General features: G+C 55.7%; 7 protein-coding genes and 1 non-coding gene across 8 annotated transcripts; 6 read left to right on the top strand and 2 right to left on the bottom strand.

Moving 5' to 3' along the window:
• Positions 1 to 1,313: 1,313 nt before the first annotated feature.
• Positions 1,314 to 3,784, bottom strand: L226DRAFT_483620 (cysteine proteinase). Its single transcript, XM_067677021.1, has 10 exons — positions 3,551 to 3,784; positions 3,453 to 3,488; positions 3,317 to 3,392; positions 3,065 to 3,093; positions 2,906 to 3,009; positions 2,662 to 2,843; positions 2,488 to 2,614; positions 2,317 to 2,431; positions 2,098 to 2,253; positions 1,314 to 2,041 (listed from the first exon to the last, which is right to left on the bottom strand). Exons 1-10 carry the CDS (start codon positions 3,707 to 3,709, stop codon positions 1,391 to 1,393), a joined length of 1,635 nt encoding a protein of 544 aa, XP_067537774.1. The 5' UTR covers positions 3,710 to 3,784; the 3' UTR covers positions 1,314 to 1,390.
• Positions 3,785 to 4,121: 337 nt separating this feature from the next.
• Positions 4,122 to 4,921, top strand: L226DRAFT_459164 (endoplasmic reticulum protein; the record flags this gene model as incomplete). Its single annotated transcript, XM_067675494.1, has 5 exons — positions 4,122 to 4,243; positions 4,294 to 4,428; positions 4,482 to 4,605; positions 4,661 to 4,751; positions 4,818 to 4,921. 5 exons carry the CDS (start codon positions 4,122 to 4,124, stop codon positions 4,919 to 4,921), a joined length of 576 nt encoding a protein of 191 aa, XP_067537773.1.
• A 534-nt stretch (positions 4,922 to 5,455) lies between these two features.
• On the bottom strand, positions 5,456 to 5,538 carry L226DRAFT_t75. Its single transcript has one exon. It is a non-coding gene; the product is annotated as a tRNA-Trp (tRNA).
• An 851-nt stretch (positions 5,539 to 6,389) lies between these two features.
• Positions 6,390 to 7,005, top strand: L226DRAFT_533203 (uncharacterized protein). The gene is made up of 2 exons (XM_067680404.1): positions 6,390 to 6,409; positions 6,491 to 7,005. The coding sequence occupies exon 2, from the start codon at positions 6,589 to 6,591 to the stop codon at positions 6,826 to 6,828; it is 240 nt and encodes a 79-aa protein (XP_067537772.1). The 5' UTR covers positions 6,390 to 6,409; positions 6,491 to 6,588; the 3' UTR covers positions 6,829 to 7,005.
• Positions 7,006 to 7,289: 284 nt separating this feature from the next.
• Positions 7,290 to 8,860, top strand: L226DRAFT_505306 (glycoside hydrolase). The gene is made up of 5 exons (XM_067678025.1): positions 7,290 to 7,642; positions 7,712 to 8,159; positions 8,227 to 8,248; positions 8,315 to 8,559; positions 8,610 to 8,860. Exons 1-5 carry the CDS (start codon positions 7,437 to 7,439, stop codon positions 8,664 to 8,666), a joined length of 978 nt encoding a protein of 325 aa, XP_067537771.1. The 5' UTR covers positions 7,290 to 7,436; the 3' UTR covers positions 8,667 to 8,860.
• Positions 8,861 to 9,192: 332 nt separating this feature from the next.
• Positions 9,193 to 10,209, top strand: L226DRAFT_611544 (uncharacterized protein). The gene is made up of 5 exons (XM_067686294.1): positions 9,193 to 9,373; positions 9,429 to 9,459; positions 9,518 to 9,627; positions 9,685 to 9,925; positions 9,983 to 10,209. The coding sequence occupies exons 3-5, from the start codon at positions 9,593 to 9,595 to the stop codon at positions 10,070 to 10,072; spliced, it is 366 nt and encodes a 121-aa protein (XP_067537770.1). The 5' UTR covers positions 9,193 to 9,373; positions 9,429 to 9,459; positions 9,518 to 9,592; the 3' UTR covers positions 10,073 to 10,209.
• A 275-nt stretch (positions 10,210 to 10,484) lies between these two features.
• On the top strand, positions 10,485 to 11,689 carry L226DRAFT_544650 (uncharacterized protein; the record flags this gene model as incomplete). The annotated part of the gene is made up of 4 exons (XM_067682287.1): positions 10,485 to 10,572; positions 10,626 to 11,133; positions 11,187 to 11,549; positions 11,614 to 11,689. 4 exons carry the CDS (start codon positions 10,485 to 10,487, stop codon positions 11,687 to 11,689), a joined length of 1,035 nt encoding a protein of 344 aa, XP_067537769.1.
• On the top strand, positions 11,690 to 12,100 carry L226DRAFT_459470 (uncharacterized protein; the record flags this gene model as incomplete). The annotated part of the gene is made up of 1 exon (XM_067675516.1): positions 11,690 to 12,100. A coding segment is annotated over one exon (411 nt), but the record flags the coding sequence as incomplete, so codon positions are not given.
• Between the last annotated feature and the right edge of the window lie 900 nt (positions 12,101 to 13,000).

Here is a 13,000-nt window from a genome sequence, read left to right as displayed (position 1 = left end):
AGATCTTGCACCTCGACGCGCCCAGCTCTGGATGTGAGCAGTCTTGTGGGCGATGGGGAACTCAGTGGTTCGTAGACACGGGCTATATATGCATTTTGCGGCTGTGGTGAGTGGCGGGTCAATTGCGATCGGGACTGCGGACACCGTACACGTACGTATCTACACGGATTCCGCTGCTTGCGCGATCAATCGATCACGGCTGGTGCTATGTGCTCGTGGTTCACGTTGCGGCCCGTTTTGATCGAGACCGACGGTTTCAGAGCTTGGTCTACTCTTGGGGTTCTTGTTCCTTGTTCGTTGGGGAGATTTTATCGACGCCTGACGGCATGCGGGATAACTGGAAGTGGAAACTTAGGCCCCTGGCGGGATGTCACCGCTGCCGACATGGACAGCCGGGGCGGGGGGCCAGGGAGAGCCTCTGCGACGCGCGACGCGCGTGACATAGGGGAGCATGTCGTTGCTCGCATATTGCGAGTCGGCCCGCCACCCGCCGACTGATCTGGGTCTTGTGGCTCACTGTCACCTCAGAGCTGAGAGGACCTGTCATTAGCCACCCTTGCTACGGCTTGCCGGTATGCGGCAAGCACGCTCTCTAGTCGGTCACAGCGGTAGCTCAGTACTTGGTTAGTTGGTTCTGCGCTTGATAGGTATGTAGGAGAGGTGCTCACCGGTAGTACGCAGTTCAAACTCGTGACTAGTGACACTGGTCGAGGATCAAACATACCGTCCGATGGATTGGGGGAGGCGGGGGAAGGGGGTTCTCTGGATGACCGAGCGATTGAAGCGAGCTGCCTGATGGCGGAGGGGACAGTTAACGTTCAACGTTCAACCGTGGCTCACACTGCGAGTGGGACATTGAGATTGAGGACGTGTACCTGCTAGTAACCTCCCAGTCGGAGAGGACTCAGAGTCTCAGACTCCATCATCCATGACAACTTGAAGGGTCGAATACTCTCGACTGCGAATTCACTCTATCGATGTCAAAGTGAATCAGGCCGGGAAAGTGGCAGAGGAACGGCGCAAGTCTGTTACCTAGGATATCGTCAAACAAAGGGGGCAAGGAGGAAGGCAGAGATGATGCCGACGGACAGGCTGGCGGCGCTCTCCCGGGCCGAAGAGGCCGGGATTGATCTGTCCTCAGAATCAGTTCAGAAGGAGCGCAACAACAGTACTCTCATATCTCAGTCGTCTACGCGTTAGTATGGGAGGAGTGCTCAAGGGGAGGAGGAGGCACCTCTGACGTGCCCCGTTCAGCCGTGGATGTGCCAGTACTTACTGTTGTTTCTTACTCCAATAGCACACCCCGCATCATTGCACAAGAAGTTGCATCATCGGACTATGCTATTGATTCCATACATCCATTTCCCCGGGGGATCTTCCAACAACCACGTTACACCAACGGGCGCGTCCTGTACAGCAGCACGTACGCGGACGCGTCCTGCCCGCCTCCAGACAGCGTCTCCAGCTTCTCCGCGGGGAAGATCGAGACCTTGTCGTCGTCGAACTTGTACCAGTCCTCGTCGTCCTCGTCCAGCACCCCCGCGCCCGCGCCCGCGTTCGCCGCCGGCAGCGCGCTCTTCTTCACGAAACCGATGTAGTGCCCCGCGTCCGCCTCCGCGCCCTTGTGCGTGACGATCGCGACGAGCTCGTACTGGCCGGTGGTGCTGCTCCCGATGTCGGCCTTGATGTCTGCGGGGACGAGCGCGTCCAGCTCGGCACCCTCCTTCGCGCGGTACACGCTCTCGTCCTCGAGCTCCGCTCCGGCGACGGCCTTGCCCTTGTCGCCTTCCGCGGCCTCAGCCTCAGCTGTAGGCTCGGCGGTCGAGGAAGAGGCGGCGGGCGCGGACGCGTCGGACATCTGGACGTCGCCCTCCTTGTCCTTGGCGGGTTGCGCCGCCTTGGTCCGCTTGCGGACCTTGCGGCGCTCGGCGCGCTCCTTCTCGAACACCTTCAGCTTGCGGCTGACGGGCAAGAGTTTCTCCTTGAGTTCGTCCGTCGCGATGTCGAGCGCGTCGTACTCGGTCGGGAACTTCACTCTCCGCTGTGAGAAACAGCTTCAGAGACGACTCGAACAGTATTCGCAGGAACCGGACGCACCATGATCTTCGCTTTCTTTCCAATGTCGCGCTTCCACGCGAAACGGACCATGTGGACGGTAAGATATGCCGGGAGACGGGAGAGGCGCTGAGTTGAGCTGTAGACGGCCTCGCGTCCAAGGGTCGGAGACTGCTTCTCGATCTTTCCATCCAGAGCCTGGCGTAGTACACTCCTTCAGCGTGCTGCACTGACTTCGCGCAGGGACGGACGACGACGCACCTCCATGATGCCTTGTTGCATGTAGTTGACCGCATTGGAAATGTTACATGAGATCTTCAACACCTTCTCGATCGCGACGGACTCTGGCTCTTCCGGAGCCTCATCGCACTTCAGCCTGTAGACGTCAGGTCAGAGGTTTATAGATGATAGACGGAAGCCACGGCAACCTACACTCTGCGGAGCTCGCCTGTCATAAAATGCTCCACAAACTTGGCGTTGGCTGAGCCTGATGACGGTCCCGGAAGACCTTGCACTTCCTTCAGCGCGTTCGTCATCTGCACCCAGCACTCTTCCGCATCTGCCAAAGACGTCAGTCGGCGATGTAGACATGATGAACGGTCTAACCTTGCTGTGCGTAGCCGCCTACGAGGAGCGCCTTGATGCTAGTTGCACGCGTCTGCTCAGCGAACTGGGGGAATGCATGGCGAAGCGCTGCGAGGAAGGCGGACGGAGTAATACTGTCTGTCGTCTTGGTCATGTCCGTATACAGGTTACGCAGAGCCATAGGGAGCCCTGGAGGTGCAGAACTACAAGGGCGATGCCACAAGTATAAGGGCGAGCTGGTCAGGAAGGAAGGCGTCATACTCACTGTTCGAGAGCAGTCTGAAGCTCAGGGATTGCGCGCATGGCTTGGAGCGTCGCGTTCATGTAACAGGTGTTGCCCAAGTTCACAAGTCCAACTGGTAGTGAGAGCTAGAAACGAGCATGAACGACGCATGCTGACATCAGTCATTGGGACTGTACTTACGGCCTGTGCTAGCGAGGTATCATCCATGTCTATGAGATCGTTCATGAGCGGCCGTCAATACGGAGGAGAGCATGATAGCAAAGAAGCATGAAGGACGCGGGTCGGCTGGAGTTGCCATAGGGCGCATATCAAGGTCGACCAGCCTCGCGCATCATGCAAAGACGAACGTGACGTTTGGACGATATGCCACACTGAAGGCTTGGATGGAACGGCAAGGAAATGGATTTTGAGTAAATGAATATAGACACGTACCTTCCAAGAATTGGATGGGTGTAGACGGGGGTTTTGGAAGCTCGCCCGCAGCTCCGATCACCATGAAAGTTTGTCCCTGTTCGTGGTCAAGCAATCAGTTCCGCCGCCACCCAAGGATATGCAAAGGGCTGCTAACCGCTTTGGGTGCAACTTTCCGCCAATCTGTGTCATCCTATACGCGCATACAATGCATTCTTGAGGTGATATACAGGGTTGACGATGAAGAACACGCACCTTCAGGATGCCGCCCTTGATCATGACCTTCATGCGGTCTGGCGGAACGCCAGTAATCTGGTAGACTGCATCCTTGAAAACAGCGGGCGGGAGGTCGGGGTCGAGCTGCACGTCCTGCACCTTGCCTGCGTGCTTGATTTTGACGGTGATGGGAGCCATTCGGATGGTAGAAGTGAGAGTATGAGGACAAGAGGCGTATGTGGCTTTGCACTCCAGTTGAGCCTGACGCGTACGCGTACGCGCAAAGACAGAGATCGTGATGACAAATCTGCGTTGGCCACAAAAGGCAACTTGGCCGGAGCGGGCCGGGGCCAGGCGATGACGTCGTGATGAGGGGCGACGTGTCTGGTACGCGTCGAGCTGCGGCGTGGCTGCACGCCTCTTAATCCCCTCCTCTCTCCGAACGACCACGATCCCTCTCTAAACTCCCCCCTTGTTGCTTTTCCTCTCTCATACAAGTCTCCGATTCACCATGACTGTGTAGTAAGTGCCTATTGTCCCGCATGTCGGGTGTGGCGACGCTGAACATCAAACCAGCTATACCCTCACGTTCATGCTCCTCGCGGCGGAGATGGTCACATTCTGTGTCCTCGTGTTCCCGCTCCCACATACAGTCCGCAAGAAGCTCTTCCGCTTCTTCTCGCAGAGCCCCACCATCGCAAAACTCGCATATGGCGTCAAGATAGCCTTCATGTCCGTCCTCTTTCGTTGTCCCTATGCCTGCGACTCACTTTCTAGGACAGATTCGTAGCCATTCTGTTTGTTGACGCAGTGCAGAGGATGTGGAGAGTTACTGCAGAGGTAGACCTCGCCAAGTCGTCGGGTACAATGGCGCAAGACGTGCGCGGAGAGACCAACATAGCTGCGCGCAAATTCTAGTGCGTCTCGGTCCAACGCGGCTATAGGATCACTTCTGATGTGTCATTTACAGCGCACAGCGGAACACGTATCTCACTGGATTCTGCCTCTTCCTTTCCCTTGTCCTTACCCGCACGTTCTACATCCTCCTCGACCTCATCCATACCCAGGAGGAGTATGCAAAGCTGAAGAACTCGGTGCGTCCTCTCCTGTCTTGACATGCGAGCAGGGTCTTACGTTCATGCGCGCTAGACCGGGAAGTCGGCGGGTGCTGACCAGACTAAAGAAATCGAGGAGCTGAAGAAGAAGCTCGCGGCTGCAGAGGCCAAGGCGAAGGATTACGGTATGTTTTTCAACATGTTTTCCTTCGGCCCTGCATACTCACATGCTACCCTGTGCGCTCCGTAAGACATCGTCAAGAAGCAGGCCGAGCAGAACGCCAAGGAGTATGACCGCCTCGCCACCGAGTACAACCAGAAGACCGGCAGCATCTCCGACAAGCGCAAAGACTGAATAACCCGTTACCCAGCATGCACCATCGGCATATCATGGATCTTTGGCACTTCCTCGCAACGTCGGACACGATCAAACTTTGTTCAGTTGTCGATACGAGGCTCACGAATGTATATTGATTCTTTGCTAATCTATGGCTCGGGCAAGATGCCCCTAATACGCGTGTCACCGTGCTTGCAAACTCCCGAGCTGGAATAGGGTTGGGTGAGGCAGGTACAAAGTACAGGCTAAGATATAGAACACCATTCGTCATCCACCCCCTGTTCGTCCTAGATGCAAAGAACAACGTTTCGAGTTAAGTTGCACTCATAAACATGGACGAGTTTCCCCTACGGTCAAGGGTGGCTGCTGTATGTTGAGATAGCTGGGCATCAAGACTTCAGATGGGGACGTCCCTGCTGGACCCAGGTAGCCTACGCTAGCGCCGATCGCAATTGCATTCAACTTGTCTCCTGCACGCATGCAAAATGCATAATCACGACACTATCAACAGGTTTGCACTTTACAACGCCAGGGGAAAATGTTACAAAAGAGTGAACCCTACCCGATTTGAACGGATGACCTTGAGGAACCACCTGAAGCTGGAATCTCACGCGCTACCGCTGCGCCAAGGGTTCTTGATGACGTAGTACTCTCGATAATATATAGCAAAACCTACACCCATTGGGATGTCTCGTCCCAACGATTCCGAAAGCTAAGACTCGTTCGAACGTGAACCCGTACTTATCTTCGATCATCCTCGTTCCCTTCAGATTATGGCATTCTCACAATGTGAGTGAAGATACATCTCGTAGGGTTGCGATGAGGCTGATATGAACGATGCAGCTTTCTGTACTCATACGTATGAAAATGAGGATTATCGAGAGACGACATTGCAGCCAGAACGCCGTGTGACCGCAGCCCACTCGACATCACCTCCATCGGAGCAGCCAACGACTACAGGGTCTGGACATCACTGCCGCATTTGCAAGCCGATGGCGCTCTTGTCACAGTTCTTCTTGCCACTGACTTCAAGGACGACTCGACGTCAGCCGGGAAGAGTTTTACTTTACTGGATCGTGACGGTGAAGCCCAACGTGGGCGAGCAGTGCCTGGCAACGTTCACCTAGAACCTGCGTAACTGGCTTCCAAAAGGACATCTCATCCTCACCGATGCGCCGATCAGTCCATGGTTCCAACCCCTTTGTCAGACTGTCGGCTGTTACCTCAGTCTACTGTCCGATTGACTGGGTGAGATATGATCCAACTGTATGTGCGCTCCGTCATCCGTCAACGACCGTCTCCAGACGCACTCAGGCCTGATTTCAACTTACTGCTATGATTCCTGGACCAGTCGAGTACCGCGACACGCTCTGAACAGTGCAGACTGCGCGGCCATCTTCGGAGTCGCGAAGTCCGGCGTCGGCCATCAAGAAGCTCGTCATTGGCAAACCCAATCGATCCCGAGACGTTGGGGACGTGCATTCAATAGGCGTGATGTCCTTACAGGTACGTGATGCCGAATTTTGACATACAGAGTGCGCGCTGATGGAGTACCGGGTGGTGGTTACGAATAGTTCTCTGAAGCAGATACGGCTTGAGTCCTGCCGTAAAGGGAGACTCCTTTGCTTGAACCATGATAGGTTCAGCTGTCGAGGACTTCAGGCATATGGTGATCAAACTCTAGGATGACAGGTTCCTCAGGGTGGGGTAGCTGGGTATCTCTCGCCGTTCTAGGCTTGCTCTTTCTTAAGATACATGATTGCAGGTGTGTATCGCATCAACGGCAGAAGGGCTGTGTCCATACCGCTCCACACGATGCTGCCATCCAGGACCTGATGCACCTCTCAGTTGTCACGTTCTTTATAACAAACGACACCGGAGTACAGCGAGTCCGACCCGACAGTCGCCGCCGAACAACGCAGTGAGCGCAAATGCCAATGCCCTTCGACTGATCAGGAAACACGCCTTCCGCAATGATTTGACATCAAAGGCGTTTCAGCCAGCGCTCGGTGTGATGCCGACTGTGTGCTGCTCTGGCTGGAATATGGAAGCCCAGTGTAGTTTGTCCTCGAGCATATCACCTGACCGCTTTTCTACTCGCAATGCGTAGTCAAGGAAGATGCGAACCAAATTATCGGGCTCAACGTTCCTTCACCAATCATGGCGGTGAGTTCCGATCGTCTCCGATTATTTCATAGCTGAACGAAGTTGTCATCTACTGCCCATAGGTGGTCCATCCTGATAGGTCGCGCTCTCATGTCCTGTCACACTCTGCAATTGCGCTCTGGGTCGTTGAGTGCCGGCGGGCGGCCTGATACCGTATCGACATAGGTTGAAGGGACTCTAAATCGCCGCATGATGGCCCTCTCAGGTTTTCGGACGCACTCGACGTATAAAAACTGCCCAGGAGGATGGCAGATCCTCACCCCGCTAGCGGCTTCATTTCCTCTTCTCCTACTCTTCTTTCTTCACGATTTCTTTCGTACTACTCCACCCTCTGGTTTAGGGTTTTCTTTCTTTGTTCGTATTCAAGATGTTCACTTCGTCATTCTCTCGTCTTTCCGCTCTCTGCTCCGCCCTTACCTTCACGGCCGTCGTCTTTGCATCTCCCCTTCCCCATGCGCCGCGCGCCCCTGCACCCATCCCAAGCGGCCCGAAGTTTGTGGTCTACACGGACAAGTCGACTGGAAACCCGGAGGTGCTTCCGCCTCTGGACCAGATCCAGGGCTTTAACGTGGTGTAAGCCGATCCGCCGCTCGCGAACCGAGACATCAACCACTGACCACCGTGACTTTTGCTCTCTTCTAGGAACCTAGCGTTCCTGCTCTCGGATGGCCCGCATGACCAAGTGCTGAACTGGGCCAGCCTTGACGCGACTACGCGGCAGGGGATCAAGCAGAAGTACAACGCCGCAGGCGTCTCAGTCGTCGTCTCGGCGTTCGGGCAGACGGAGCTCCCGACGACCAACGGACTCGACCCGACCGCGCTTGCGAACCAGATGTCGCAATTCGTGCTGAACACGGACCTCGACGGCATCGACGTCGACTGGGAGGAGATTGCCCTCGTGACGCAGTCGCCCGGCGTGGGGGAGCAGTGGCTCGCGACGTTCACGCAGACGCTCCGCTCGCAGCTCCCGCAGGGCCAGTTCATCCTCACGCATGCACCTGTCGGGCCGTGGTTCCAGCCTCAGGCGAGTTTCTGCCCGGGGGGATGCTACCTCACCGTGGACAAGACTGTGGGTAGCTTGATTGACTGGGTGCGTGCATTGGTTAGTCGTGGCTGGTAATGTGCTCGCTGATATCAGTTGGCATGCTACCGTTCAGTACAACATTCAATTCTACAACCGTGCGTATCTTTGTATAGCACCGTGATCGGCGAGATGTTCACGCTGATGGGTCCATGCACATACAGAGTCCCCTTCCCCTGGCTACGATGACTGCAACACCCTGCTCAATAGTGCAGGTGGCTCGGCGGTGTTCGAGATTCAGAAGTCCGGTGTTGACATCAACAAGCTCGTTATCGGAAAGCCTGGAGGTGTGGACGATGTATCTGAGAAGCAGAGGCCCACGGGTGGCTTGATTGATCCCACCACCCTTGGCACCTGCATCCAACAGGCCGTCTCTCAGGGCTGGAAAGCCGGTGTCATGTCGTTCCAGGTGCGCTTTTTTGGGATACACAGGATTCGGAAGTCTAACGTCCATTGTAGTTCCCGAACAGCAACACCGCCTGGATATCTACTGTAAAGGGCAACTCTTTCGCATGAGCAGACGACGAACAGGTGACGAATGGAAAGGACGCCGGACCGTCGTTCATCACGTTCCGGCGTTCAGTAGTGAACAACCAACCCCTTGTAGTACGGATTTCGTGACGACAACATGACATGACACGACTTCGCTATAGCGACATGTATGTGTAGGAGTAGAGTTCCGAGTAATGCAGCTTGCTTCCGTTGCGGGTATTCTTACAAACAATTGATCTGTGCACGTTCTTGTGGGTACCGGGCGCGTCCAATGAGTGATCGTTCCCGCCTTGCAGCCTCCGACACAATCAGCGCCCGGTTCCTTGTTTCTCCCCTACCCTACCAGCTCGGAGCAGTAATCGATACCAATCTGACCGCCGGCGTTGAGGCTATCCTCAGAAAAGCAAGATAGGACAGCCTCCATATGTGCCGAGTATGGACGGATCCTTGTTCGGCCGCCAAAGACTGGTGAAGAGCGGCTGTCAGCCTCCCAAGTATATAAGCCCTCCTCGTCTTCGTCTGCTCTCTCCTCACTACCACCATGTCCTCTCCCTTCTTCTCTCTCGGGCTGCAACATCCAGGTGCTGCACTCGTAACTGAACTGGTTATGGTGTACCCTCCTGTCGGGGACTCGAGTTGAGCGTTGAGGGTGACGACGGGTTCACACCTCGGCCCAATGTCGGATTCTATCGTTCGACGACGGGCTGTGGCGGACACCTCAACATGGCTTCGTACGTGACCCGCCATTGCTTTCTTGACCTTCTCTGACCTCGTGCCCAATCAAAGCTGTCTTTGACGGTGTCCCGACGCTCCAAAGGTATGTATTGCCGCTCACGCTATTCCGTCCTCAGTGCTGACCTGAGCCACATCTTCAGCGTCGACTCATAGATCGAGTCTTCACAGGCTCGATCTCGACATCGCAGTACTACCACACCACACCCTGACCGCGCATGTCGCCCTTCCGCATGGCTGGCCGCCACAATGCGTACGCCGTCTGTTCCTACCTACGCCACTTCCGCTCGCTAACCTCGCCCCATATCAGTCGCTATATGCGCTCAGCATCAGCCGATCCGTCGCGTGTAAGCCCACCTGGTGGCATCCGACGTTCGCGTCGCGTCGCGCTCGGGCTCTCGCCGATATCCGTTAGTCGTCTCGCCGATCACGGGGGACGCAGGGTAGAGAGGTGGGAGTCAACGCCTTTCCGGTACAGTCATCCGTCGGGGACGGGTGGCTCGGATCGTGTGGAGTGCGCGTGGCGCATTGCAAGGCTGAGTCTCCGACTGGTATGTTTCATCCTTCTCATACTGTACCAACACGACGCTGATGGATAGCGTACGCAGCGACCGCCTTCTCGTGGACTGAACACGTCTGCAGCAGCGAATCATTCCGGCTCGAGCAATCAGGTATGTATCTTCACCATTACTCGCTGACATCGGTACGCCTTCACAGGTGATGGTTGGTGCGAGCGGGGTTATGCGTTGCCCATTCTTCAAGGTGGGTGGCGTTGCGTAGTTACCTGCTTGTACTAGTAGCACGTGCCTAGATTTCAATGGAATCGTTTCTGGCTGTCTCTTTGAACCTGTCTCGTGAAACGTTGAGTCGGGAAAGCTGGGTCGCGCGCAGGCTAACATCATGGGCGGCTACGGTGGATCAATCAAGCGTGCAGGCGCTGAAGCGCTGAGGAAAGAGTTGGTGTTGGACGTCAAGCATGTTTCGCGGTGCGTCATTGAGGAGAGCGGAGCTAAGCCACGACGGCTTGCGTCTCGCTATATAGACTCGCGGCGGCGGGATGGAGGACCCAAAGCTTGCCTTCCTCTCTTTCTCTCACGACTCACGATCATCATGAGACTTTCTTTCCTCCTCCTCGCCCTCACCGCGGGCTCCGCCGTCCAGGCCTCCTGGTTCGGAGGAAGCAACACCCAACCTGCAGGTGTGTTCACCGGACCCTATAGGAGATATCCTCTTCTGATTCGATGTTATCAGAATACGCTACATGGTCGACTAAGGAACTCCAGAACTGGCTCGACGCCCACAACGTCCCCTACCCCTCCGAAACACCCTCTCAGGCTGAGCTTCAGGCTGCCGTGAAGGCCCACTGGGACTCGGCGTCGTCATGGACAGCAGACCAGTATAACAAGGCGCAGGCGGCGTTTTCAAACTACAAGGCCGACGCCTTCGACACCTGGGACGAGTCGCGACTCCGTGAGTTCCTCCTCGAGCAGGGAGTAGTCAACCCCTCCGGCCCTCGCGAGCAGCTTGCGCTGCTTGCCAAGCAGAAGTGGAGGCAACACTCCGCCGCGGCGAGCGCATACAGCAAGACTGCCGCTTCGAGCGCGAGCTCGCTGTCCAGCACCGCGTCTGCCAGAGCGAGCACGGCTGTCTATGGTGATTCGTGGTACCAGGCGTCGAAGTCAGCTTCATCCGCGGTCGCGCAAGCGACTGACAACGTTGCGCGCGCTATGGATGACTCCAATGACTATGTCTACTCCACGTGAGTCGCATGCAATTATCCTCGGTTCGTATCATGTCTAACCTTGCATATAGCTGGGACGACAACCGCATTCGTTCGTACCTCCAGGAGCACGGCGTCATCGAGCCTCCCGCTACCCCGCGTAACAAGCTCCTCGCGAAGATGAAGGAGACCTACGCCGCCGCTGCCAACCCCGTCTGGAAGGCATGGTCTGACTCATACATCCACCAATGGCTCATCGACCACGGCATCCTCAAAGACACCGCGACAAAGCGCCGTGAGGAGCTCGTCGGTCTGATGGAGCGCTACTACTATGACGCCAACGGCAAGGTCTGGGACACCTGGAACGATTCACAAATGAAGCAGTGGCTTGTAGAGCATGGCATCATTAAGAGCGATGCCCAGCTCACGCGGGAAAAGATGCAGAAGCTCGTCGTGTAAGTTGCTTCGCGTCGTCCCTGTACTCGCTTGTACAACTGACCCCAGTGCGCCTTTCGACAGGGATAACTATGTTCACGCGTACGACACCACTTGGGGTGCGTGGAAGGACTCAGACATGCGCTCATGGCTCATTTAGCACGGATACCTCCGCTCCGATGCTCAGAAGTCGCGCGACGAGCTCATCAAGCTCATGCAGGACAAATACACCGACGTGTCCTCCCGCACCGCTGACTACTTGACCTGGCCCGATGCCCGTCTCCGTGCATACCTCCGTGAGAATGGGTTCTCTGATGACAAGCTCCCCACCAGTCGTCCCGGTCTCCTCCAGGAGGTCCGCATCCGCTGGACGCAGGCCAACTGGCGTGCTGGTTCCCTCTGGCATCACGTGAAGGAGATCTTTGAGTCCGGTGTCGAGGTCACCGAGAACAAGCTTGGCATGATCTTGGATATTCTCACTGGAGGCGCAGAGGGTGCAAAGGAGGGCGCAAAGGAGGGTGCTCACGCTGCGAATGAGAAGCATCAGGCGAAGACCAAGGTAGAGTTGTAAATGTATTGTGCTCCCATCCGGGCTTCGGTTCTTGCTCTGGCTCATTTCCAAAACCTCGGCATGATTCTGACGGTCGTTTGTTGGACCACTTCTACGTGTACGAATAGTGTATATCCAGCTTGTATCCTCGATATAATGGAGTGTTTCCTGAACTAGGTCTGACGCGTGCAAGGCGTCCCCATCTCGTGCGACAGCATTTGCGCATGCAGTGTCGACTGTACACATTGCTGAGCATCTTCACGCCTAAAGGCGGGCACCTTGGACTCGAACAGACAAATGTATCGACAATCGTATATGTCAAGATATCCAACAGATCGTTCGAACCCATTAAATCTCCGAACCCCAAGCTTGACAACCACGACTCCCAGGCCCGTTCCTGTTCCTGACGTTCAACAGCTGAAACAATCGATGCCTTCAAGCCCAGGACAAGCAGATACTTCGGCGCAAGTTAGCTTCCCCGACGGTACTTGAGACCGGTGGGTACTAGTCCCGAGGGCCACGAAGAGGCCTGCGCCACGACCGGCCACAGAACAGTGGTCGACCGCTCCTCGGGGCGGCGTCTTGAATCGAGGGTCTGTTGCGTAAACCTACTCGAAGCCGTTTCTCACATGTCGTTCTTCTATGTTGCTTGCACGTGTTCGGCATGAAATCAGTTGTCTTGATTTGTTCGGCTTTTGTTCGAGCTCATATTCCGCTTTTGCATATCCGAGTCTTCAAGTTCGTACGACGTTGTGTGGCGCAAATGATGCCAAAGACGTCGTAGTTGCCGCGTGGGACGTAACCACATACTTGCACTGTTTGTTGTCTGGGTGTTGAATTTGCTTTCTCGTTGATGTGGGAGGGGTGATGAAACTTGATATCGATTATATCCACTTGCGGTACGGGACCTGGATGTCGTGA

Source organism: Lentinus tigrinus (genome assembly GCF_003813185.1).
Source record: "Lentinus tigrinus ALCF2SS1-7 unplaced genomic scaffold L226scaffold_7, whole genome shotgun sequence".
In the NCBI taxonomy this organism is placed as follows: domain Eukaryota; kingdom Fungi; phylum Basidiomycota; class Agaricomycetes; order Polyporales; family Polyporaceae; genus Lentinus; species Lentinus tigrinus.
This window is presented reverse-complemented; position numbering and strand designations above follow the sequence as displayed.

Excerpts from the sequence above, each read along its gene's own strand:
- L226DRAFT_533203 (XM_067680404.1), top strand. The coding sequence starts at position 6,589 with ATGACAGGTTCCTCAGGGTGGGGTAGCTGGGTATCTCTCGCCGTTCTA.
- L226DRAFT_611544 (XM_067686294.1), top strand. The coding sequence starts at position 9,593 with ATGTCGCCCTTCCGCATGGCTGGCCGCCACAATGC. Across the intron at positions 9,628-9,684 it reads ATGGCTGGCCGCCACAATGC|TCGCTATATGCGCTCAGCAT; the intron begins GTACGCCGTCTG and ends GCCCCATATCAG. Across the intron at positions 9,926-9,982 it reads CAAGGCTGAGTCTCCGACTG|CGACCGCCTTCTCGTGGACT; the intron begins GTATGTTTCATC and ends TAGCGTACGCAG.
- L226DRAFT_505306 (XM_067678025.1), top strand. The coding sequence starts at position 7,437 with ATGTTCACTTCGTCATTCTCTCGTCTTTCCGCTCTCTGCTCCGCCCTT. Across the intron at positions 7,643-7,711 it reads ATCCAGGGCTTTAACGTGGT|GAACCTAGCGTTCCTGCTCT; the intron begins GTAAGCCGATCC and ends GCTCTCTTCTAG. Across the intron at positions 8,160-8,226 it reads TGGGTAGCTTGATTGACTGG|TACAACATTCAATTCTACAA; the intron begins GTGCGTGCATTG and ends GCTACCGTTCAG.
- L226DRAFT_483620 (XM_067677021.1), bottom strand. The coding sequence starts at position 3,709 with ATGGCTCCCATCACCGTCAAAATCAAGCACGCAGGCAAGGTGCAGGAC. Across the intron at positions 3,010-3,064 it reads ATACCTCGCTAGCACAGGCC|CTCTCACTACCAGTTGGACT; the intron begins GTAAGTACAGTC and ends GCTCGTTTCTAG. Across the intron at positions 2,615-2,661 it reads AGGCGGCTACGCACAGCAAG|ATGCGGAAGAGTGCTGGGTG; the intron begins GTTAGACCGTTC and ends CGTCTTTGGCAG.